At 46.0% G+C, this 27,331-nt stretch overlaps 1 protein-coding gene across 4 annotated transcripts in view; it reads right to left on the bottom strand.

Annotated features, from left to right (window-relative positions):
• oxsr1b (oxidative stress responsive kinase 1b) overlaps positions 1 to 27,331 on the bottom strand; it is a 183,680-nt gene extending 156,349 nt beyond the window's left edge. For all 4 annotated transcript variants that reach the window (XM_079489157.1, XM_079489155.1, XM_079489158.1 and 1 more), the window contains exon 1: positions 27,063 to 27,331. In XM_079489157.1, coding sequence (XP_079345283.1) covers positions 27,063 to 27,135 — 73 coding nt within the window. In that variant the 5' untranslated portion in view covers positions 27,136 to 27,331. The remainder of the gene's footprint in view (positions 1 to 27,062) is intronic.

Genomic DNA, 27,331 nt, shown 5'->3' on the forward strand with positions numbered 1-27,331 from the left:
TATCTTTAATAATATGAGGTGCTGCTCTGTTCATGATCATCCTGTTCCTATCTTTAATAATATGAGGTGCTGCATGCTCTGTTCATGTTCATCCTGTTCCTATCTTTAATAATATGAGGCGCTGCTCTGTTCATGATCATCCTGTTCCTATCTTTAATAATATGAGGTGCTGCTCTGTTCATGTCCATCCTGTTCCTATCTTAATAATATGAGGTGCTGCTCTGTTCATGTTCATCCTGTTCCTATCTTTAATAATATGAGGTGCTGCTCTGTTCATGTCCATCCTGTTCCTATCTTTAATAATATGAGGTGCTGCTCTGTTCATGATCATCCTGTTCCTATCTTTGTTTTCATATCTGCTAGGGGACGTCATGTGGTGCAAAGCTTTGAATATATATACTCTTTCAGAGCGAACGTTTTTAACTCAAATCTTTGCTTCTGGGAGGTGGTCCCTGAAACAACATATTTCCAGATGGGGGTCAGCGGCCAATTTCATATATTTTTGGGGGTCCTTGACATGAAATATTGAGAACCACTGATATAGAAACATGAGGTTTTTCAGAAAAATAATAATAAAAAAAAAATACATTTCTTAAATGTTGACGTTAGGCCTAAATGGGTTAAATCACAACATGGACTATATATAAATAAACCCCTGACCCGCATACATACAATCTGGAGGTGGGGTCAGGGGTGGAGAACAGCCCGGGATGGACCGTGGGGATTCAGGAGTGTAAATTCCCACACAGAAACAAACAGGCCGTCGTCATGGGTTATTGGCCCAGGCACCCTGGGGAGAGTTTGGGGATGGGGCCCGGGGGGTGTGTGTGTGTGTGTGTGTGTGTGTGTGTGTGTGTGCACCCACTGCACACAAAATGAAGTGGAAACCGAGCTACACTTCCTAACCATCTGTCCATTGTACCAAGACATCAGAGACACACATACTTCCCACAGATTACAACCACACACGGAGATTTTGAAAACATGACCAATGACAAAAAAACTCCCATATCTGCTGGGCGAAGTAGAACAATGTGCAAACACAGCAGCAAGATTAGTGAGTTGCTGTGATAGGAGAAGGATATCAAACGGAACACAACCACCCTAAAGACTAATCATTGTGTATATTCCTGCACTATACCTGCATCCAGTGATCTTGGTACATAGAAATTTATCTCAGAAATTCTGAGATCAATTTCTATGTACCAAGTGAACCTTTCAAGCCTGTTTTCTCAACTCACTGTTTTCTGCAAGACATTAGTCTATAAGCCATATCTCCAAAACTGGTGGGCCAAACTGACCCAACCAAACAACCAATGTCAATTTGAAGCTATGATTCCCTGCTTTCATATGACATGAAAATTCAAAAAAATCCAATGGCAGTCTCTCAGTCAAATTCAGTCACTATTGAAGATTCTGACTTTCAAATGTACATATTTTTTGTTTTGATTGTATTGCTGTATTGTTGTATTGTGCTTTCAGCTTTGGCAATGTAAACGTATGTTTTCTCATGCCAATAAAGCCCTTTGAATTGAATTGAATTGTGTGTGTGTGTGTGTGTGTGTGTGTGTGTGGGGGGGGGGGTAGTTCTCTCACACTAGCTAGGCAGGGTCAAAGGGCACATTTGACCGTGCTTCTCCTCTGCAGTCTGCACAACCAGAGGAGCAGCACTTTGTCCAAGCCACTCTGGTCTAGAATAGAGCCAGAGATAGGAGGAGGAGGAGGAGGAACACTTATCTCTGAAATGTCCCCAGACTGTCCCCCCCACTTCAAATGGCTTTTATTATATGAGCGCCTTTATCCAAATCCCATAAACCACACACACACACACACACCGGTAAAGCTTCAGTTTAAAAACCCATTAAAACCGGGAAAAGCATACTTGTCATTTTAGATTGTTAAAGCTACATATATATTTTTTCTTTCTTTTTTTTAACCCATTTAGGCCTGAAAAAACATTTGCTCTGAAAGAATATATATTCAAAGATTTGTGCCGCATTTTTACGATTTAAAAAAAATAGCAGACCTACAAGCTCGTAGCGCGCCACTCGGTGGCGCGCTATGAGCTTGTAGATCTGCTATTTTTCAATAGCTAAAGTATAACATAATGCTTAACACACCAAAAGGGGTTCCCGCCCAGAATGGGTTAAAGGGGAATACCACTCATTTTCAACATTTGACTATGTCATTAATAAACCTTAGAGTTGTTGTGTGGAAATAATAAAGAAATCCAGACCCACAGGAACGCACCCAGGGTGCCGGCCCGGTTCCGGCGAGCCGCCCCGCGTCCGAAACGGTAGAGAAATGACAGAGTTACCATGTGGGGGTCCCCGGGGGTGGGAAGTTCCAGACCCCCAGGAACGCACCCAGGGTGCCGGCCCAGTTCCGGCAAGCCGCCCCGCGTCCGAAACGGTTGACAGGAGTTACCGTGTGGCGGTCCCTCTACTGTACTGTACTGTCACTGTACTGTACTGGCACACCCGAAATCATCATATATACAGTTAATACGTGCATGTGTGTGTTTGTGTGTGTTAGGTTGCGCACAGGTGGTGAAAAACAACCATGCTGTTTTCGTGCTCATACCCAACCAGCCACCCACCCAGCCACCCACCCACACACATAGCTCCGTAAGGGAGTGGTGGTTGCACCACTCAAAAGGTCCCCCCATTCTGTGTTGCCTAGAACTGGAGGTCTGAAAAAAACATGGTGAAGTACATCTTGATGATGTCATCAAGATGTACGTACTTGTAATTTTTTTCAGGCCTCCAGTTCTAGACCTCCAGTTCTAGGCTAAATAGAAGGGGGGGGGGGGGGGGGACTATTTTATTATTTCCACACAACAACTCTAAGGTATATCAATGACATAGTTCAATGTTGAAAATGAGTGGTATTCCCCTTTAATGGGTTAAGGTCTTGCTCAAGGACACATGTTTTCTCAACTCGCTGTTTTCTGCAAGACATTAGTCTATAAGCCATATCTCCAAAACTAGTGGGCCAAACTGGCCCAACCAAAGTCAATTTGAAGCTATGATTCCCTGCTTTCATATGACATGAAAACACGGAAATTCAAAAAAATCCAATGGCAGTCCCTCAGTCAAATTTTGTCACTATTGAACATTCTGACTTTCAAATGTACATAATTTTTGTTTTGATTGTATTGCTGTATTGTGCTTTGGCAATGTAAACGTATGTTTTCTCATGCCAATAAAGACCTTTGAATTGAATTGAATTGAATTGTGTGTGTGTGTGTGTGTGTGTGTGTGTGTGTGTATGTGTATGTGTATGTGTATGTGTGTGTGTGTGTATGTGTGTGTGTGTGTGTGTGTGTGTGTGGGGGGGGGGGGGGGGTAGTTCTCTCACACTCCCTCCCAGTGGAAGCTAGGCAGGGTCAAAGGGCACATTTGACCCTGCTTCTCCTCTGCAGGCTGCACAGCCAGAGGAGCAGCACTTTGTCCAAGCCATTCAGAATGCACTCTGGTCTAGAATAGAGCCAGAGATAGGAGATAGGAGGAGGAGGAGAACACTTATCTCTGAAATGTCCCCAGACTGTCCCCCCACTTCAAATGGCTTTTATTATATGAGCGCCTTTATCCAAATCCCATAAATCCACACACCGGTAAAGCATCAGTTTTAAAACCCATTAAAACCGGGAAAAGCATACTTGTCATTTTAGATTGTTAAAGCTACATATATATTTTCTCTTTCTTTTTTTAACCCATTTAGGCCTGAAAAAACATTTGCTCTGAAAGAATATATATTCAAAGATTTGTGCCGCATTTTTACGATTTTTCAAAAATAGCAGACCTACAAGCTCGTAGCGCGCCACTCGGTGGCGCGCTATGAGCTTGTAGATCTGCTATTTTTCAATAGCTAAAGTATAACATAATGTTTAAAACACCAAAAGGGGTTCCCGTCCAGAATGGGTTAAAGGGAAATACCACTCATTTTCAACATTTTACTATGTCATTAATATACCTTAGAGCTGTTGTGTGGAAATAATAAAGAAATCCAGACCCACAGGAACGCACCCAGGGTGCCGGCCCAGTTCCGGCAAGCCGCCCCGCGTCCGAAACGGTAGAGAAATGACAGAGTTACCATGTGGGGGTCCCCGGGGGTGGGAAGTTCCAGACAGACCCCCAGGAACGCGCCCAGGGGGCCGGGCTGGTTCCGGCGTGCCGCCCCGCGTCCGAAACGGTTGACAGGAGTTACCGTGTGGCGGTCCCTCTACTGTACTGTACTGTCACTGTACTGTACTGGCACACCCGGATCATATATACAGTTAATACGTGCATGTGTGTGTGTTAGGTTGCGCACAGGTGGTGAAAAACAACCATGCTGTTTTCGTGCTCATACCCAACCAGCCACCCACCCAGCCACCCACCCACACACATAGCTCCGTAAGGGAGTGGTGGTTGCACCACTCAAAAGGTCCCCCCATTCTGTGTTGCCTAGAACTGGAGGTCTGAAAAAAACATGGTGAAGTACATCTTGATGATGTCATCAAGATGTACGTACTTGTCATTTCTTTCAGGCCTCCAGTTCTAGACCTCCAGTTCTAGGCTAAATAGAAGGGGGGGGGGACTATTTTATTATTTCCACACAACAACTCTAAGGTATATTAATGACATAGTTCAATGTTGAAAATGAGTGGTATTCCCCTTTAATGGGTTAAGGTCTTGCTCAAGGACACATGGACACAACAATGCCAGGATCAGGGAGCTGGGAATGGAACCAGGAACCTTCTGGGTTTCTGGAGGCTGCTCTCACTTCTGAGGAGCCCAAATTATTCTGCTCAGATGAGAACTGCTGGGCGAAGTACAACAATGTGCAAACACAGCAGCAAGATTCGTGAGTTGCTGTGATAGGAGAAGGATATCAAACGGAACACAACCACCCTAAAGACTAATCATTGTGTATATTCCTGCACTATACCTGCATCCAGTGATCTTGGTACATATAAATTGATCTATTGAAGATTCTGACTAACAAATGTACATCATTTTTGTTTTGATTGTATTGCTGTATTGTTGTATTGTGCTTTCTGCTTTGGCAATGTAAACGTATGTTTTCTCATGCCAATAAAGCCCTTTGAATTGAATGGAATTGAATTGAGAACAAAGTCAGCCATGTATTCTTTGACTGCATTGTTCTTAATCCCATAATCCAGTTAAGTGAACATTCAATATTTTATATTCCATTAGGGTCCTTTTGGGATTCCCATTAGGATTCCTATATCCTTGAGTTGAGTACGTTCAATTACTTAGCAGAACAAACGGGAATCATGGAAACTGTTTGCATTAGCCTAATTAAAATGACCAATCATGATTTTTTTTAACCCATTCTGGGCGGGAACCCCTTTTGGTGTTTTAACTAAGCATTATGTTATACTTTAGCTATTGAAAAATAGCAGATCTACAAGCTCATAGCGCGCCACCGAGTGGCGCGCTATGAACTTGTAGATCTGCTATTTTTGAAAAATCGTAAAAATGCGGCACAAATCTTTGAATATATATTCTTTCAAAGCGAACGTTTTTTTTATTTCGACGTCAGGCCTGAATGGGTTAAAATTACCAATCATGATTAGTTTTGAATCAAGGTAGTGTCTGAAACTGACAGCGAGCAGCGATTCTTGACACCAGATAAGATCGCCGTCATTGAAAGCGAGATCGAGGAACGGCACAAAAGCGCCACGGTCACAAAGAGGAGAGGTTGGGCTGTGCATTGTGGAGGCTCCACGGGGCTTTGAAAACTCTCTCTCTGAGCGACATCTCATGTGCCAAACAGTCTCATGACAGACACACACACACACACACACACACACACACAGGCTGGATATCAAAGAGACAGACAGGGCTGCCTCAGAGCTGCGTTGGTACCTCGACTAGGGAAATGGGACTAGGGACTCCCCGTGTCCCCTAGGGTAGGTACCCTCACATCAAACATGCAGTAATCCTGGTCTCTAAACTGCCTCCCCCTGGCCAGCTGGGGCGCCTGATGGAGGGGAAAGGAACTGGTTGGAATAACGTGTTCCTTCCACGCGCTACGTCCAACCAGGGAAACTCCCCCCTGTCAGGTGTAAAGGAGCAACTTGGACACTCAGGCATGAAGGAAGCATGATTTCAAGTCCGTTGCTCTCCCCATGTCCCCCATATATGGGGACTAGGTTGGCGGAGGGTGTGTAGAGCCCAGGATCACATTAGATAATTGACACAGGGGTGAAAAATGGGTTACAAAATCGCTGGATAAAAATTATATAAAAAAAAAAAACAATGCCACGCCAGACCTCCCGTTCCACCCCCAGTTCCTGCTTACTGATGCACGTGTCCCTATAGCGATGACATCAGGGAACGACAGTTGTTTTACCTCTGGTCCGCCCTGAGGCAGGACTCCAGAGAAGAAGAAGGGAAGATATAACCTCATTGTCAGCTCTGTAGCAGTGGCCGGCAAACTGTGTTCTTCTGGATCGGACTAGTGAAGAAACACGGGGAAGGTTGCCGTATATTAGATTAGTCGATGGGTGGCTCTTCCAAGAGAGATGTTGCGCTCTCATTAGAAGGCGGGTGTAAGTCCCATCCAGCCGTTTCTCTAATTTCTTTGAAACTGTCCATGTCTCAGAGCCATAGAGTAGAATCGGCTCGACGGTAGTCCTACATATTTTTACTTTGAACCTCTTACTAAGCTGGGATGAGAACACACACACACACACACACACACGCGCGCACGCACACACGCACACACAGTCTTGAAGAACGCTTTTATTTATTTTTGATTCTGACAAAAATGTAAGAACCGATTTGAAGCATCTCTCTTTCTTTCTCTCCCTCTCTCGCTCATAGTCACAGATCACAGACACACTGCCCAGCTCACTTAAAAAACCCACATGACTAGAGAGAGTTATCTAATGCATAGCGCAACAACGTTGTGTTTAGGCTTATTTGACATCAAACTTGGAGAGGAGAGAACACGCGTTGTGATGGTTATCTGAACGTGTGTCTCCACCCAGCTGCACAGCATTGTTATGATGGTTATCTGAACGTGTGTCTCCACCCAGCTGCACAGCATCTGCATTCTGCATGTAGCTATGTCATAACTTTGCGCGGTGGCGCAAGCTTAAAAAGAACAGATCTACAAGCAAACATTCTGTACCATACCGTGTACCACAATGTGTCGATAGCTTGTAAATCTGTTCTTTTTACGCATGTTATAACCTGTCCCGTTAAAATGCGCTGGCTCATGCAGGAAGAAGAGTCTATTGTAGGCCCTTTGTAGGATAACGTTTATATATTGCAGTTCATGACATGAAGTTGATCAATAATGATTCCCAAGGCCTGGGCCATGGCTCAGTGGTCCAGGCACCTTGGCTGGTAATCCAGTCTGTCAGTGTGCCACAGGCTCGACTCCCGATCCCGACGGCCTTTACTGCATGTCTTCCCCCCATCTCTCTCCCCATTTCCTGTCAGCCTACTGTCTGTCCCTCCATAAAATATATAAAATAAAGGCGAAAGCCACAAAAAAACAGGTTTAAAACAATAATAATAATAATGATTCCCATAAGAAAGACATGCTTTTACAACTAATTATTAATCAGATCCAGCCTCAACTGCCAACGGCTATTTTGATTAAATTCCTATATTTGGTCCTGTATAAAGTCCGAAAGCGTTCCCACCCGTAACGAACCGCAGCGTGGTTCGTTTGGAAACTAATCGAGTTCGGCATTTTCAGCCGAAACATGACGTTCACAGCAGCCAGACCAAAGGGGTAACCGGACCACGGTCCCTTTTAAGCGAACCAAACAGTCCCAGTGTGAAAATGCCCATATTAAAGTGGCTGTTTTTAGAATAATGGATTAATTTATAACGTTGCAGGATTATCTAACCCAAACTAAAAATACACCTATACACACACACGCGCGTATTTTTGTTTGTGCGTTAAACTGCACTAATGCTGGGTTTGGCTTGTTTTGAATGTTGATGTCTACTCTAAATCAAATCATTATATTGAGTTAGGCATTAGGGCAAAATTGAGTAAAGTAGACCCAGCTGATGTGGTGTGTTGGTTGGTTTCGCAACAGCCTGTTGGAGGGAATAAAAGGCTTGTTTTAGAGCTGGAATGGAATCACATTAAGCTCTCCTTTAGTTTTCATATTTCATTTCCTCTGAATTAATTTCAGTTTTTTAGATCACAGTCTTGATCAAAGTAAGGTGGTATATTTACCATGGAATGCTGAGACAATAGGGCAGTTCATGGCAAAGTAATGTCAATTTACATCAGCTTATTTTGGTCAAACAATCCCTCAGTCAACGTAGGCTAGCTCTCGTCATACTGATTAACAGTTTGACGGCCGCTAATTGTTTAATCCAGTGTTCCACCGCGCGTAATACGACATTCCCGCTATTTGTTTAATGCGTTTAATTCGCTGATTTAAAATAATCAAAAAGAAACAGCGGATTTATCCGGGAGCTGGTGACGAGGCCGTCGCGTTATGATGACGAAACCGGAAATCAAGTCATCATCTGGGCTGCTAGGGCTTCTGGGAAATTGAGCTCAATGTAAGTGGACGGGGGGTTTGTTTGGACTACAATGCCTCATAGAGGCGGATCCTGTAGCGCATTGTAATGGCCGCTGGTGATGATGATCATAACATGCCGAGGGACCATTCTAAGCCGGATCTTCACAGATCAAAAGCCCCCTACTTCAGAGTATGCCCTAAAGGTAATAAAACAATCTCTTAATCAAAGAATATTTGATTAAAAAGTGGGTAACACGTGTTTCGCAGTAGAACTGTTAACTAATTATACATAAAGTACACCCTAACCATCTTTCACACCCCAACTCCGTGGTTCTCAAAGTGGGGTCCAGTGGACAGGTTTACTTTGCTTTCCCATTTTGTTCTACACAAAGTGATTGGGATTATTCAACTCATAGTGATTGTGAAATTCTTCTCTTATGGGAGTGCCTGGCGCAAAATCTCTTCAGATGGGGGTCCACGGCCAAATGCATATCTATGTGGGGGTCCTTGACATGAAACGATGTGTGAGAACCACTGCCTGCCGCAGCCATAGACGCCGCAGCAGAATCCAGTGGTTCTCAACCACAATTTCTATCTACGTACTCACGCTGCATCTCATTGGAGGATGTTGTGGACCGTTACAAAACCTGCCTACCAGTGACATCACTGGGGTTTCCCCAAGCTTCTCTCTCTCTCTCTCTCTCTCGTCCCCTCTCTCTCCCCCTCCCAACCCCCCCCCCCCCCTTTGGATGTTTTCCATAATTTAAAAGTGATTCGTTATAGAGCGTCGCAGTCCCGCCCCCTACCAGGGCCCAGGAAACGATTCTCCGTTCATTTTCCTCATAGACATTTCAAAAAGTATTTATTTAAAGACCTTATAAGCGTCATACAAAGCCAACTCTTGTCGTGACAAACCATGACAAAAAACACAATTTTTCGGGCTGAACAAATAATTAGAAAGAAGAAGAAAACGGCAGGTTACAACACTTTTTGTTGTTGTTTTTCTTCTTTGTAATTATTTGTTTGGTCCAAAATATTGTGTTTGTTGTCATGATTTGTCACGACAAGAGTTGGCTTTGTACGACACTTATAAGGTCTTTAAATAAATACGTTTTGAAATGTTTATGAGGAAAAATGCATTGGAAACTATTTCCTGGGCCTGGCGTCGTCATGAAAGGGGGCGGGACTGGGCCTGGCGTCGTCATGAAAGGGGGCGGGACTGGGCCTGGCGTCGTCATGAAAGGGGGCGGGACTGGGCCTGGCATCGTCATGAAAGGGGGCGGGACTGGGCCTGGCGTCGTCATGAAAGGGGGCGGGACTGGGCCTGGCGTCGTCATGAAAGGGGGCGGGACTGGGCCTGGCGTCGTCATGAAAGGGGGCGGGACTGGGCCTGGCGTCGTCATGAAAGGGGGCGGGACTGCGACGCTCTATATGAATCTTATTAGTGACTCAATAACTTCACTAAATTAAATGTCAGGACGGAGAAACATTGACAAAACAATGGTGCTCTTTATAAAAACAGGAGCCAATGTTTCCTGTAAGCACAACAGAGCCTCTACAGTGTGTTTCCCCATAACAGGTCAAGTCACCCATGAGAAGCCCTCACTGCCTTCAGAGCATTAGACTGGTTAACCTCTTAATGGGTGAATGGGAAGCCCTCACTGCCATATGAGCATTAGACTGGTTAACCTCTTAATGGGTGAATGGGACGCCCTCCCTGCCCTATGAGCATTAGACTGGTTAACCTCTTAATGGGTGAATGGGACGCCCTCCCTGCCCTATGAGCATTAGACTGGTTAACCTCCCATGGGACGCCCTCCCTGCCCTATGAGCATTAGACTGGTTAACCTCCCATGGGACGCCCTCCCTGCCCTATGAGCATTAGACTGGTTAACCTCCCATGGGACGCCCTCCCTGCCTCACTGAGCATTAGACTGGTTAACCTCCCATGGGACGCCCTCCCTGCCTCATGAGCATTAGACTGGTTAACCTCCCATGGGACGCCCTCCCTGCCCTATGAGCATTAGACTGGTTAACCTCCCATGGGACGCCCTCCCTGCCCTATGAGCATTAGACTGGTTAACCTCCCATGGGACGCCCTCCCTGCCCTATGAGCATTAGACTGGTTAACCTCCCATGGGACGCCCTCCCTGCCCTATGAGCATTAGACTGGTTAACCTCCCATGGGAAGCCCTCCCTGCCCTATGAGCATTAGACTGGTTAACCTCCCATGGGACGCCCTCCCTGCCCTATGAGCATTAGACTGGTTAACCTCCCATGGGACGCCCTCCCTGCCCTATGAGCATTAGACTGGTTAACCTCCCATGGGACGCCCTCCCTGCCCTATGAGCATTAGACTGGTTAACCTCCCATGGGACGCCCTCCCTGCCTCATGAGCATTAGACTGGTTAACCTCCCATGGGACGCCCTCCCTGCCCTATGAGCATTAGACTGGTTAACCTCCCATGGGAAGCCCTCCCTGCCCTATGAGCATTAGACTGGTTAACCTCCCATGGGACGCCCTCCCTGCCCTATGAGCATTAGACTGGTTAACCTCCCATGGGACGCCCTCCCTGCCCTATGAGCATTAGACTGGTTAACCTCCCATGGGACGCCCTCCCTGCCCTATGAGCATTAGACTGGTTAACCTCTGAATGGGAAGCCCTCCCTGCCTTATGAGCATTAGACTGGTTAACCTCTTAATGGGAAGCCCTCCCTGCCCTATGAGCATTAGACTGGTTAACCTCTTAATGGGACGCCCTCCCTGCCCTATGAGCATTAGACTGGTTAACCTCCCATGGGACGCCCTCCCTGCCTTATGAGCATTAGACTGGTTAACCTCCCATGGGACGCCCTCCCTGCCCTATGAGCATTAGACTGGTTAACCTCCCATGGGACGCCCTCCCTGCCCTATGAGCATTAGACTGGTTAACCTCTTAATGGGTGAATGGGAAGCCCTCACTGCCATATGAGCATTAGACTGGTTAACCTCTTAATGGGTGAATGGGACGCCCTCACTGCCCTATGAGCATTAGACTGGTTAACCTCCCATGGGAAGCCCTCACTGCCATATGAGCATTAGACTGGTTAACCTCTTAATGGGTGAATGGGACGCCCTCACTGCCTCATGAGCATTAGACTGGTTAACCTCTTAATGGGTGAATGGGACGCCCTCACTGCCCTATGAGCATTAGACTGGTTAACCTCTTAATGGGACGCCCTCCCTGAGCACAAGTAAGACGCGCGAACGCGGGAAGCGAACGCAGCTCGTAAATTGCAAAAACAACAATTAGAATAAATTACGTAATTTAAGGTTTTTTTTAAGTTCTCTTTTTCTTGTGTTTTTTAAGATTTCTTTTTAAGTTAATTTTTTTTAAGTTAAGTTTTTAAGTTTTTCCTTTTCAAGTTTTTTTTTTAAGTTAAGTTTTTTTTTAAGTTAAGTTTTTTTTTAAGCAAATTTGTTTTTAAGTTTTTCCTTTTCAAGTTTTTCCTTTTTAAGTTTTTTTTAAGTTAAGTTTTGTGTGTGTGTGTGTGTGTGTGCGCGTGCGTTTTCCTTTTAAAGTTTTTTTTTAAGTTAAGTTTTTTTTTAAGTTAAGTTTTTTTTAAATAAAGTTTTGTGTGTGCGTGCGTGCGTGCGTGTGTGTGTGTGTGTGTGTGTGCGTGCATGTGCGTGTGTGTTTTTGTGTGTGATACAGCTGCGCCCTCTGGTGGTGGGCGGGTGGTGTTACAGCGTGACAGACACACACACACACAGACAGACAGACATGATCTGCTGGGTCTCATAGTAAATGCTCACTGCGTTCGCAATTAGACTGGTTAACCTCCCATGGGACGCCCTCACTGCCCTATGAGCATTAGACTGGTTAACCTCCCATGGGACGCCCTCCCTGCCCTATGAGCATTAGACTGGTTAACCTCTTAATGGGTGAATGGGAAGCCCTCCCTGCCCTATGAGCATTAGACTGGTTAACCTCTTAATGGGTGAATGGGACGCCCTCCCTGCCTTATGAGCATTAGACTGGTTAACCTCTTAATGGGTGAATGGGAAGCCCTCCCTGCCCTATGAGCATTAGACTGGTTAACCTCCCATGGGACGCCCTCACTGCCCTATGAGCATTAGACTGGTTAACCTCTTAATGGGTGAATGGGACGTCCTCCCTGCCTCATGAGCATTAGACTGGTTAACCTCCCATGGGACGCCCTCCCTGCCCTATGAGCATTAGACTGGTTAACCTCCCATGGGACGCCCTCCCTGCCTTATGAGCATTAGACTGGTTAACCTCCCATGGGACGCCCTCCCTGCCCTATGAGCATTAGACTGGTTAACCTCTCATGGGACGCCCTCCCTGCCCTATGAGCATTAGACTGGTTAACCTCCCATGGGACGCCCTCCCTGCCCTATGAGCATTAGACTGGTTAACCTCCCATGGGACGCCCTCCCTGCCCTATGAGCATTAGACTGGTTAACCTCTTAACGGGACGCCCTCACTGCCTCATGAGCATTAGACTGGTTAACCTCCCATGGGACGCCCTCCCTGCCTTATATGAGCATTAGACTGGTTAACCTCTTAACGGGACGCCCTCACTGCCCTATGAGCATTAGACTGGTTAACCTCCCATGGGACGCCCTCCCTGCCTTATATGAGCATTAGACTGGTTAACCTCTTAACGGGAAGCCCTCCCTGCCCTATGAGCATTAGACTGGTTAACCTCCCATGGGAAGCCCTCCCTGCCCTATGAGCATTAGACTGGTTAACCTCCCATGGGACGCCCTCCCTGCCCTATGAGCATTAGACTGGTTAACCTCCCATGGGACGCCCTCCCTGCCCTATGAGCATTAGACTGGTTAACCTCTTAATGGGACGCCCTCCCTGCCCTATGAGCATTAGACTGGTTAACCTCTTAATGGGTGAATGGGACGCCCTCCCTGCCCTATGAGCATTAGACTGGTTAACCTCTTAATGGGTGAATGGGACGCCCTCCCTGCCCTATGAGCATTAGACTGGTTAACCTCTTAATGGGTGAATGGGACGCCCTCCCTGCCTTATGAGCATTAGACTGGTTAACCTCTTAATGGGTGAATGGGAAGCCCTCCCTGCCCTATGAGCATTAGACTGGTTAACCTCCCATGGGACGCCCTCCCTGCCTCATGAGCATTAGACTGGTTAACCTCCCATGGGACGCCCTCCCTGCCCTATGAGCATTAGACTGGTTAACCTCTTAATGGGTGAATGGGAAGCCCTCCCTGCCCTATGAGCATTAGACTGGTTAACCTCCCATGGGACGCCCTCCCTGCCTCATGAGCATTAGACTGGTTAACCTCCCATGGGACGCCCTCCCTGCCCTATGAGCATTAGACTGGTTAACCTCCCATGGGACGCCCTCCCTGCCCTATGAGCATTAGACTGGTTAACCTCCCATGGGACGCCCTCCCTGCCCTATGAGCATTAGACTGGTTAACCTCCCATGGGACGCCCTCCCTGCCTCATGAGCATTAGACTGGTTAACCTCCCATGGGAAGCCCTCCCTGCCCTATGAGCATTAGACTGGTTAACCTCCCATGGGACGCCCTCCCTGCCCTATGAGCATTAGACTGGTTAACCTCCCATGGGACGCCCTCCCTGCCTCATGAGCATTAGACTGGTTAACCTCCCATGGGACGCCCTCCCTGCCCTATGAGCATTAGACTGGTTAACCTCCCATGGGACGCCCTCCCTGCCCTATGAGCATTAGACTGGTTAACCTCCCATGGGACGCCCTCCCTGCCCTATGAGCATTAGACTGGTTAACCTCCCATGGGACGCCCTCCCTGCCCTATGAGCATTAGACTGGTTAACCTCCCATGGGACGCCCTCCCTGCCCTATGAGCATTAGACTGGTTAACCTCCCATGGGACGCCCTCCCTGCCCTATGAGCATTAGACTGGTTAACCTCCCATGGGATGCCCTCCCTGCCCTATGAGCATTAGACTGGTTAACCTCCCATGGGACGCCCTCCCTGCCCTATGAGCATTAGACTGGTTAACCTCTTAATGGGAAGCCCTCCCTGCCTTATGAGCATTAGACTGGTTAACCTCCCATGGGACGCCCTCCCTGCCCTATGAGCATTAGACTGGTTAACCTCTTAATGGGAAGCCCTCCCTGCCCTATGAGCATTAGACTGGTTAACCTCCCATGGGACGCCCTCCCTGCCTCATGAGCATTAGACTGGTTAACCTCCCATGGGACGCCCTCCCTGCCTTATGAGCATTAGACTGGTTAACCTCCCATGGGACGCCCTCCCTGCCCTATGAGCATTAGACTGGTTAACCTCCCATGGGACGCCCTCCCTGCCCTATGAGCATTAGACTGGTTAACCTCTTAATGGGAAGCCCTCCCTGCCCTATGAGCATTAGACTGGTTAACCTCTGAATGGGAAGCCCTCCCTGCCTTATGAGCATTAGACTGGTTAACCTCTTAATGGGTGAATGCAGACCAGGGTACATGCAAGACCAGAGCTTACTATTGTTCACAATACATCTTTTTAAGTGCCTTTTAAGTGCCTTTTTAAGTGTATACCACGTGCCGTATATTTAAGCAATATTACACTCGAGGGTGTGGTTTAACGTGATTGCCACGACAGTGATGCGGTCAGGAACGAGACGAAGTAGAGTTCCGCAAGCATCACTGAAGCATCACTGAAGTGGCAATGATCACGTTAAACCACACCCTCGAGTGTAATATTGCAATTATACAACAGTTACCCTTAAAACTAAGAAAATCGCTGAAAATATATATATTTTTTAATGACAGATGTAGTCACTACGACCACAAATGTCCCAATAAACTACAGTAGCTAGCCTAGTCACCGAGTTTGCTAGCGCTCTGGGAGAACAGAGCAGCTGAATTCTTTGTTTTGATTAGGTGGTGAATGGTGCTGGTTTGATCCACGGCTAGAAGGCTGTTTCAGATTGCTTCCTCGAAACGACCTGTTGTATAATATACGGTACGTAGTATACCGTCTAAGAAGATGTGAAAATAAAATCGTATACCGTCCAGTAATCATCCGAGGAAGCGTATCTGATACGCAGGAGGAGGGGCTGGGGGCATGTGGATTTCAATAGCCCTGTGGTGATTGGCCATATCACCTCAATAACCAATGGTTATTGAGGTGATAATGACCGCTGGCCTTGGGAGACGCAAAGTAGTTCACACATAATTGTTAAGAGTTGTTATTTCATTCGGTGACCACGTGCGACCCGCACGTGTATATATATATAGTAGGTGGGAGCCTGGGAGGGATTAATTATGGTATGCCCTCCAAAACAAACACACCACTGCCTAGGAAAGATAGTCCAGCGTTGGCCTAGTCTCAACCTAATGACTACGTAAACACTGTTTTGCTCTTCTGGGAGTTGACGTCTCTCCGCATTGGAATGCTTGCATTCAGGAAAAGGCCCATTCTGATCCACCTCTTCGAGGTGTGTCATTATGTAGGGTAGAGACAGCACACCGCACAGGAATGATACGTGGTAAAACATGCTTACACATTGCATTACTACTGCTACCAACACTTCATAAAATGAAGCGACTGGCTCACATGTATGCAAGCTGGGAACTAAATGAACCTTTTGGCTTACCAGCCAAGGTGCCTGGTGGTAACAGCCCAACATGACAAATAGCTTTTTTCTTCACTGTGTACTATCAACAAAGGCATAAAAAGTACCAAACATATATATATATAGACAATTAGATATACATATGCACGCGCACACGCACAAACACACCAGAGTATATATATAGTATACAATTGTAGTTCATAAAGTACTCCAACTGCAGAGGAATGGCGAACAAGATGGGGTACTGAAGAGTCTATTATTTGAATGCACCACTCAAAAATAACTATTCACTTTGTTGATGAGAGCCAAAAAAGGGAAAACACAAACAAAAAAACTGAGCCCACCCCAAAAATAATCTTGCAGGATTAGCGGAGCACTGGAATTAGCTGCTAAATGGAGCAGGCCCCTGGATGGGGGGGCTGTGTCTGTCAATGCTGTCCTGTGTTTGGTCTGCTGTGACCAGCAGCATGGCAGCAGGCCTGTGTTTGCTGTGACCAGCAGCATGGCAGCAGCCCTGTGTTTGGTTTGCTGTGACCAGCAGCATGGCAGCAGCCCTGTGTTTGGTTTGCTGTGACCAGCAGCATGGCAGCAGCCCTGTGTTTGGTCTGCTGTGACCAGCAGCATGGCAGCAGCCCTGTGTTTGGTCTGCTGTGACCAGCAGCATGGCAGCAGCCCTGTGTTTGGTCTGCTGTGACCAGCAGCATGGCAGCAGCAGCCCTGTGTTTGGTCTGCTGTGACCAGCAGCATGGCCGCAGCAGCCCTGTGTTTGGTCTGCTGTGACCAGCAGCATGGCAGCAGCAGCCCTGTGTTTGGTCTGCTGTGACCAGCAGCATGGCAGCAGCAGCCCTGTGTTTGGTCTGCTGTGACCAGCAGCATGGCAGCAGCAGCCCTGTGTTTGGTTTGCTGTGACCAGCAGCATGGCAGCAGCAGCCCTGTGTTTGGTCTGCTGTGACCAGCAGCATGGCAGCAGCAGCCCTGTGTTTGGTCTGCTGTGACCAGCAGCATGGCAGCAGCAGCCCTGTGTTTGCTGTGACCAGCAGCATGGCAGCAGCAGCCCTGTGTTTGGTCTGCTGTGACCAGCAGCATGGCAGCAGCAGCCCTGTGTTTGGTCTGCTGTGACCAGCAGCATGGCAGCAGCAGCCCTGTGTTTGGTCTGCTGTGACCAGCAGCATGGCAGCAGCAGCCCTGTGTTTGGTCTGCTGTGACCAGCAGCATGGCAGCAGCAGCCCTGTGTTTGGTCTGCTGTGACCAGCAGCATGGCAGCAGCAGCCCTGTGTTTGGTCTGCTGTGACCAGCAGCATGGCAGCAGCAGCCCTGTGTATGTGTTTGTCTTTCCTGCCCTCGGCCAGGCAGGCAGGCGAGTCCCACTGTGTGACGTGACGCCATCCGCCCTTTATTACATTTCCTCTGCATGCCTCGCTCACATTCCGCACATTATTCTCGAGGTACAATGAGAAATGTCACACATGGCTCAGGCAATCACGCCAGTGGCAACTAGGCAGCAGCAGCTAGTCTGACTGTGGCCCGAAATACTGATTATGGTGTCCTGACAGTCCCATGCAGATGATCCCCATGGAGACATTTGATGTCTCCCAGCAGATCTACAAGCTTGTAGATCTACTATTTTCACTACTTATTGACCCATTTAGGCCTGACCTCGAAATTTAAAAAGAATCTTCTAAATCCTCCAGTTTTCTGAAATAAATATTTTCACGATTCTTCAAAAATAGCAGACCTACAAGCTCGTAGCGCGCCACTCGGTGGCGCGCTATGAGCTTGTAGATCTGCTATTTTTCACCCAAAAACACCAAAAGGGGTTCCCGCCCAAAATGGGATAAACCACCGATTACCAATGTTTTGACCAATTTAGTAAAAAGAAAAAAATCCCGAAATTCTTTTTTTTTTAATTAGAAAATCACATGCACGTCTGCACCATCCCCAACACAAATACACAGTTGCTGATTAATTTATGACAGCACTGGTCTGGCACGACGATGTCCTCAATCCCTTAGATCAATTTACCCTCATTACCTTCACCCGTATTCATCTATAAATATACTGCTCCAGCTTGGCCTCCAATTCTTTTGTATAATCGTTATGAAGGTATGATTTTCCAAAACATGACTCGAGCGTTGAGCCAGATTTAAAGTTCGTCGTACAGCGATGTCAAACACCACACATCTAAAATAGATCTGCATGTGACTCCATTATTAGATGGAGTATCAAACTAAACATTAATTGCAAAGATAAGGATCAAACACCAGAAGGCAACATGACAAAACATTATTAACCAACGACAACAGAATGTCTCCCAGAGGACCAGTAAAGCTCTGTCTGTCTGTCTGTCTAACCGCCACAAAACAAACCGCCACAGTCCACATAAAGATGTTTCCACTTCCCAGCACATTAGTCAGTCACATACAGTAGCATTACCGTCTATCATAGGGAGAGTGACGAACATTCAATTCACCCGTTTCTGAACGGATTCGTTTTTACGTCCGGAGACCCAGGACAGGCTTCAGACGCGCCTCCTCTGGCTTCGTACACACATAAAGAACCAATGTTCTGTGCTCTGCCAGTGTTTCATGGCCGCCCCAATGCTTTTTCAATGGAAGTCACGTGGGTTGACCAAACACTTGTGTTTGCTTTGGGGGAGGGAGGGGGCAATCAAACACAAGTGTTTGGTCAAACCACGTGACTTCCATTGGAAAAGCATTGGGGCGGCCATTAAACACAGGGCAGAGCACAGAACATTTGTTCTTTATGTGTGTACGAAGCCTCAGGAGACTTGGCTAAGATCTGAACCCAAGTTGATTTGGAGCCCGTTGCGAACGCCTGCCCTTGCTGACGTCGACCCCAGGCAGGGTTCGAACCCACAACCTTCCGCATGAAAAGGCATATATGCTCTAACTACTTCTGAACATTGTATCAAAGTTGTAGGTAAGCCTGGGATCCTACAGTTGTCTCAGTTTCGATGGAGTGGAGTGCTAACGTTAACCCATTTTGACCTGAGATCAGATTCTAAAAATGTCTTCTATATCCTGACAGTTTTCTGAAAAAGCTGTTTCTATGCGAGTCGTTCTTCTAGGTCTGCTATTTTTTTCAAAAATAGCAGACCTACAAGCTCATAGCGCGCCACTCGGTGGCGCGCTATGAGCTTGTAGATCTGCTATTTTTCAATAGCTAAAGCATAACATAATGCTAACACCAAAAGGGGTTCCGCCCAATTTAAAATTTAAAACCATTTTAATTAGTTTTTTCGACAGCCTGCGCCTAATTTAAACACAGACTTTATTAAGACTTTTCTTTCCTGGTCAGGCAGAGTGCAACTGCTGCAACGTGCAGCCAGCCAAAACAAACCAATAACACTGGTCTATCTAATGAAGGTCAATGGATATTATACAACAGGTCACGTTTTGAGGAAGCAATCTGATTGGTTGAAACAGCTTTCTTTCTAGCCGTGCTTCAAACCACATCATTTCAACGCCTAATCAAAACAAAACAATCCAGCCGTGCTTTTCTCTCAGAGCGCAGCAGACTCTGTGGCTAGGCTATTTACTTGGGACATTTGTGGTCGTAGTGACTACATCGGTCATTGAATTTTTTTTCCCCCCAGCGATTCTCTTAGTTTTAAGGGTAACTAACTTGTAACTTGTATAATTGCAATATTACACTCGAGGGGGTGGTTTAACGTGGTTTAACGTCATTAAATGCACTGTTGCAATGCAATGTTTTTCTTTTGTGGCTTTCGCCTTTATTTTATATATTTTATGGAGGGACAGACAGTAGGCAAACAGGAAATGGGGAGAGAGATGGGGGGAAGACATGCAGTAAAGGCCGTCGGGATCGGGAGTCGAACCGGCGGCACACTGCCAGACTGGATTACCAGCCAAGGTGCCTGGACCGCTGGGCCATGGCCCAGGCCATTAAATGCACTTCTGCGTTGCTTTCGGAGCTCGCAGCATCGCAGGCCTGCATTAATGACGTTAAACCACCCCCTCTCGTGTAATATTGCTTAAAGGTGGCCGTACACTAGCCGATAATCGGGCATTTTTGACGATCGGGGGGTGCCCGACTCAATCGGGAGCGATTCTCGGGCATAAATTATCGTCTAGTGTGAGTGTATAAAAGATCCAATCGTAATCCTTCCGATCTGCTCGGGCCGCTCACAGCGCGATCGGGATCGGCCCGATCAACATCAAGAATGTTTGATATTTGCTCTGCCCCGCTCTGCCCCCGCAACCCCCCTCTCCTCGTCTCGTCCCCTCTCCTCCTCCCCTCCCCTCTCCCCTCTCCACTCCCTCGGGGCAGAGAATCCTTGGGTGCGCTGCACCCAAGGATATGTGCTGTATTGTGTGATGCTATCAGATTTCAGATTGAAAACAAATCGGCTAGTGTAAGGCCACCTTGAGTCATATGTATATTGTCTCTAGGACCCCAATCTACACTGTAAAGCCTGTGTTATTTTAATTTGTAGTGTGTGAATGGACTAGTACTACTTCTTGTATCCCCACCCGCCAATCTGTCTGTCTGGACCGATCAGTGTGCAACTTTGCACACACACACTCCCAGCAGGCCATGTATGGAAGAACTGCATGTTTTAGCCGATGACTATAAATCAATTCCTTGGAATTCCATTCCATGGCCCGCATGCCCATTTCAACCTGTTTCTTCAAAACACAACTTTTTGTCAAAAAAAACTCACACAATATTACATATCATTTTTGGGCTTCTTGACATGAAATATTGAGAACCACCGATGCAGAAACATAAGGTTTTTCAGAAAACTGTCAGGATTTTGAAGACATTTTTTAAAATTCGACATCAGGCCTAATTGGGTTAACACTAAGGAATAAACGTAGTTGTTACATTTCATAAACTTCCGTTTATCGTTACTGCCTATAAACCTACGGACACAAACGGCTAGGCCAGATTGCGCTATACCCCAATGCAAAGGTCGATCTAACACAATCCACACTTAAGACTTCTATAATGCAAGCAATTTCTGTACGTTTAATCTGAAGTGTAAGGGCTCTGTGTCATCAGCAGGACATACCGTTTTAAGTTCCCTGCTTTGTTATGAGACAGGGCTGTGTGTGTGTGTGTGTGTGTGTGTGTGCAGACTGTGTGCGTGTGTGTGCGTGTGCGTGTGTGTGTGTGTGTGTGCAGACTGTGCGTGTGTGTGGAGACTGTGCGTGTGTGTGCGTGTGTGTGTGTGTGCAGACTGTGCACACACTGGGGGGAGGTAACCCGAGCAAAGCGTTTTCAGAGCAGTCACCTGATTGCCATCTAATCCCTCAGTCTAAATCAGAAGTGGAACAACTCTCTTTGTGCATCTTCACTTTGGGGCTTAGGAACCCATTTCCCACAATTTCCTCAACCTTAGCCCGAATGACTTAAGAAATGCCAGAGATATGGATAGTAACGCAAACCTGGAGGCAGTTTTTAAATAGGAAGAGCATTGAAGTTGCAGCAGCAGGAACGCAAGAGGAAATTGCAGTAGCCCATATCATAAGGTCAGCCCTTAAGGTGAGTGATGGTAAGCAAGCAAGAAAAACTGCTTGTAGAGAGAGAGAGAGAGAGAGAGAGAGAGAGAGAGAGAGAGAAAGAGATGGGAGACCGAGAGAGGGAGAGAGAAATACATACATACAGTACTGCATGTGTAGCCCATGTAGGCCTGACATCGAAATTTACAAAAATGTCTTCTACATTTTGACAGTTTTCTGAAATACCTCATGTTTCTGTCTCAGTGGTGCTCAATATTTCATGTCAAGGACCCCCCACACGATATGTAATAAGCCTCCGCCCCCCCCATCTGAAAATATGTTGTTCCAGGAACCCCTCAGAAGCAAATATTTGAGTTAAAAACGTTCGCTCTGAAATAATATATATTCAAAGATCTGTGCCACATTTTCACGATTTTTAAAAAAATAGCAGGCCTACAAGCTCGTAGCGCGCCACTTCGTGGCACACTATGAGCTTGTAGATCTGCTATTTTTCAATAGCTAAATTATAACATTACAACATCAAATGGGGTTCCCGCCCAAAATGGGCTAGCACAACAGGGCTGACAGATTTGTATAAGAGCGAGCAACAAATCTTCCTCTGACAGAATGACAGAACCTATTTGACTGATGTTAACAGTGACTCCAGGAGACCAGAGGTGGAATAACTACTCATGTTTTTACACGTATCAATACTAAAGTACTACAAGTAAAACTCCTATATTCAAAGTAAAAGCACAAAAGTATTGGCATCAAAAATATATACTATAATAGCCAATCTGCTATTTTCAAATAGCTAACGTATAGGGCTGAAGTACTGTCTGTATTTGCCTCAGAGATTAAATGAAGTAGAGGAAAAAGTAATGAAAATTGGACATGCTCAAGTAAACCAAATCTTTTCATTAGGTCAAAATACTGTAATGTAATAATGTACTAGGGTAGGGACTAGGGAGTAGGGACCCTAATTTGTTAATTAAACAGTCTGAATGTCAATTTGACATGAGAAATAGATTCATAGTGGTGAATGTTTAGCATACTGTTCTAACAGTAACTTGATTTGTGAGCGGTGCCTCCGCTCCATTACGGAGCTATGTGTGTCTGTATGTCTGTCCCTGTGTCTGTCTGTATGTATGCATGTCCAAGCACGGAAAGCTGCAACGCAGTAACTGTCACTTCTCAACCGTTTCGGACGCGGGACCCCCCTGGGTGGGTTCCTTCCTGGGGTCTGGATGTTTGGGGGACCCCCCGGGGACCCCCCACACGGTAACTGCCATGTCTCGACCGCTTCGGACCGAGAACCAGAACCGAGCCGGCCCCCTGGGCATGTTACTGCAGGTCTGGATGTTGCGGGGACCCCCCCCACACGGTACAGTTGCACCGCTCACTTCACACAGGTGTGATTTTGTTTTTGTAATCGGAATATTTAAATGAAATGAATTATATTAAACAAATTAAACTATTCCTTATTTGGCTGGGGAGTGGGGACCACTGTGAAAACCACTTGCCTAAGCAAACACATAATGTCAAATCGGGTGACGGTACAGTTTAACCCATTTTGGTGTTAGCATTATGTTATGCTTTAGCTATTGAAAAATAGCAGATCTACAAGCTCATAGCGCGCCACCGAGTGGCGTGCTACGAGCTTGTAGGTCTGCTATTTTTGAAAAATCGAAGAACCACTGACATAGAAACATAGCTTTTTCAGAAAACTGTCAGGATGTAGAAGACATTTTTTAGAATCTGATCTCACATCTGGTTAAAGTTTTGCGGTCTGTAACCGGGTAGGGTACCTGGGGTGAGGTACAGTACGTACAAATCCAGCATTAAGAGCAATTCAATTTAGGCTTGTTGTGAACCACATTCCCTCCCAGAATAAACTGACTATAATAAAGTGGGTTACAGTCCCACTCCACCTTGAAGCAGCCATACCAGTTTTTGGAGCTCTGCTGACAATTTTGGCTCTTTAATCTATCACTCAGCACAAGAAAATGCCACAAAGCTGGTTCCTTCCTATACAAGAGGAGCTTTATCTGTGTGAGCACGCAGAGAAGCAGGGCGTTATCTTGTGGGGTACCCTCCTCCTCCAGTTCAACGTTTTCCAAGAAACGGAGGGGAAATGTGTAGAACAGGTAATGCCTAAGAAAAATACACAGACCGGTTCATTCGAGGGCTGCAGAATAGACTCTCTATAAACACAACTTCCCTCTCTAGAGACAACAACCCCACCAGCAGAGGAGGTGTGTAAAGCCGGGACTCAATTTGCGAGCACATTTATGAGCTTCCACACGGGGAACAGTTTGAAAGGACAATGCTTTGCCTTTTACTTATTTTCATTCTCCTTGTTGTTTACAAAGTCACGCAAAAGGTGCAATAGAGTGTCGCAGTCCCGCCCCCTTTCATGACGACGCATGCAGGCCCAGGAAATGAATCCCAAATGCATTTTTCCCATAGACATTTCAAAAAGTATTTATTTAAAAGACCTTTTAAGCGTCGTACGAAGCCAACTCGAGTCGTGACAAATCATGACACAATATTTTGGACCAAACAAATAATTACGAAGAAGAAAAACAACAAGAAAAAGTGTTGTAACCGTGTGCCGTTTTCTTTCTACTTTTTAATTCTTTGTTTGGCCCAAAACATTGTGTTTTATTGTCATGATTTGTCACGACAAGAGTTGGCTTTGTCCACGGCGTAAACGTCTTTAAATAAATACTTTCTGAAAAAGTCTATGAGGAAAATGAACGGGGATTTCTTTCCCAGGTCTCTCAAGGGGGGGGCGGGACTGCGACGCTCTATAAGGTCAGCAGTTAGTGGGGCATCACTCTCACATGTTTTACTTAGGTAAAAGTATAAATACTGCAATGTAGATAATACTCTATTTCAAGTAGAAGTCCCATATTAAAAATGCACTTGAGTAAAGTACAAATTAAGTAGCTGCAATGCATCAAAATCTAAAGTAAAAGTGCTCAATCATTGTGCAGAATGTCCCATTTCACAAGTTCAAAATGCATGAAAAACATCTTTGGGAAATACAAGCTCACAATTTGTCGCATCGTGTGATCATTGGGTGAGTTATTGCAGATCATTAGACTGCAATAACTCACCCAATGCATCTCCCAGACTCCCTCCCCAGTCAGGCAGAGTTCAGAGTTTGAATGTAGTATGTGCAGGATGTAATTTACATACAGACGTGAGGGGGCTTATTTTAATTGACACGTTCTTTTTTTACATTTTATTTTGAACCAAACATCCTCTCTCTCTCACACACTTATGCCAGTGTGCCAGTGATTACCCTCCCCTGTGCCAACGTTGGCACCCATGCCTACCCCTGTGTTAGAGTGCGGGGGAACAGTGTGGCATTCCGTGGCTTCCACGTGCGGTTAGGGTTAGGAGTGCGTGTGTGTGCTGTGTTAGGTTGCGTAGTGCGCACAGGTGGTTAAAAACAACCATGCTGTTTTCATGCTCAGACACCCACCCACCCACACACATAGCTCCGTAAGGGAGTGGTTGCACCACTCAAAAAACGTTATAGAATTCAAATTAGTATTAGTGAAGGAATATTAATCAGAAAAATGTCCAATCTGGAAAATAATTCCTTACCAAGAAAAGAAAACACTCCTTGGGCTAAAAACAGCCATAGCCTTCACAAACGTGACGACCTGGAAAAGTGGATATGGACGTTTTTTGCAAAACAAATGCTTGCAATGAATTCAGAATCATGAAGAAAAAAAACAACAACATTTCGGCAGCTGTTACAGATTCCCATAGAGAAACTGAATTCCAAAACCTTGTGAGAGGTGGTACACATCGGTGAAGAGTAGAGAATTTATTGGTAAGGAATGTATTCTCAGATTGTATTAATATTCCCCGACTAAAATGTCTTCGTTATAACAACTTTTAAGGTGAATGCACAGAGCAGCACCCAGCAGCTTTATAGTGTTTCCTTGACCAATGTTTGACATGTTAAAAAGGTTGGAGAAATTAGAGTATGCACACACAAGAATTTGTTGCAACAACTTTGAAGGTGAATGCATATTATTATTGCATGTTAACATTATTAAGTTTGAGCACACACACACACACACACACACACACACACACACACACACACACACACACACACACACACACACACACACACACACACACACACACACACACACACACACACACACACACACACACACACACACACACACACACACACACACACAATAAATGTAAACACCCTCCAGTCGTACAAGATCCAACAGCTTCAAGTGGTACAGTAAGTTCAGGTAAAGTGCTGCTGAGCTTTGCCAAGAAAAACTATCAAGTGACTTTTTGCAAAGGGGAACAGGGCACGGCACTGTTTATGTCTGTATAATGCACAATAACATCTGCCAAATTCTCCCGGGTGAATTCATTCAGACAGTAAATGACCTCAAACAATATCCCCGAACGAACTGGGACAGAACCAGGTCACTATAGTTGACTAGACTCTAGTCAACTATTAGTGAGTGTTTTGGAAAGTCAGATGCTGCTGAGAGAGAGACCCACAGTTATATCTTTGGCATTTGGCCTTGAAGACATGTAACATAACAGGGTTTCTCTCCATGTCGTGCAGCAGCTCAGCTGACATTTCCCCATTACCGTTTGCAACTGTTTGGTCTTCCAGTTCATACCCTGAAGAAGGCAGTTGTACTGCCGAAACCTTGGTTTTTACTCTGCATCCTAATAAATAATCGGCACTTTGGCTATCAGTGTGTGCAGCCACCCTTTTGTCTTTTTAAGACTTAACTCTTTTGGTCTTCCAGTTCCACCACCAAGCAGCACGGAAAAGAGAGATAACTGTACAAGGATATACAATGGCAAGTTGCCACCAGTATATAGTTGCCAATGTCATTTCAAATAAAGCTAAACCATACTTTGCTGGTCATACACTGCATGGTTAAAGCACTTATTATGTTTAAAAGGCGGAATGCAGTAGAGTAGCCTACCGAAATATCTATCTCTCTCTCCCTCCCTCTCTCTCTCTCAAAAACTATGCACGTGAGAGTTGAGCCAGGCCGTTTCATACCAACTCATAGCGGTCCTGCTCTCCCATCCATCCAGCACTATAGTCGGGGGACATTTACCAGCCCAGGTCAGCTCGTGTGGACAGTGTACGGTGTCTTCTCCGTCCTCGCCTACCTACTAAAACTGAAAACGTTCCATTGACTGTCTCGCAGTCAAAACACCGCCCAGCTGGGACTGACCAAGACCGAAGAGACAGCGTGCAACTTTATCTACAGCTCAACAGGAAAGAAGGTGCATTCCTTCCTTCTGTCCGTTGACAGTTACACTGCGGCATAAAATGGCACTTTGTTGGACGTGTGGTTAAAAATAAGCACCGGGTCGATATTAATTAAACAGGCTCCCAATCTTTATATCTATACTAAGCTAGCCAGCAAGCTAGGTTTTACATACATACCAATAACCTCCTGTAGCTCATAGTCATCTTTGTTGATGGACCAGGAGGTTTGGAGGCTCAGGTCCTCCGACATGGCTGCAGAATCTGTCCCGATCAGTCTTCTGTTCTGTTCTGTTCTGTGAGAGGGTGTTGTGTTGAATCCAAAAGACTATGGGTGTCCAAAAAAAAGAATTCAAAGTAAATCCCCAAAACAAACCAGGACCAACAAGGGCGACAATTCCACCCTTCTTTCTCTGCGAATCCTGCAGCAGCAGCACTCCTCCTGTCAT

The sequence above is a fragment of the Electrona antarctica genome (genome assembly GCF_951216825.1).
Source record: "Electrona antarctica genome assembly, chromosome: 20".
Taxonomy (NCBI): domain Eukaryota; kingdom Metazoa; phylum Chordata; class Actinopteri; order Myctophiformes; family Myctophidae; genus Electrona; species Electrona antarctica.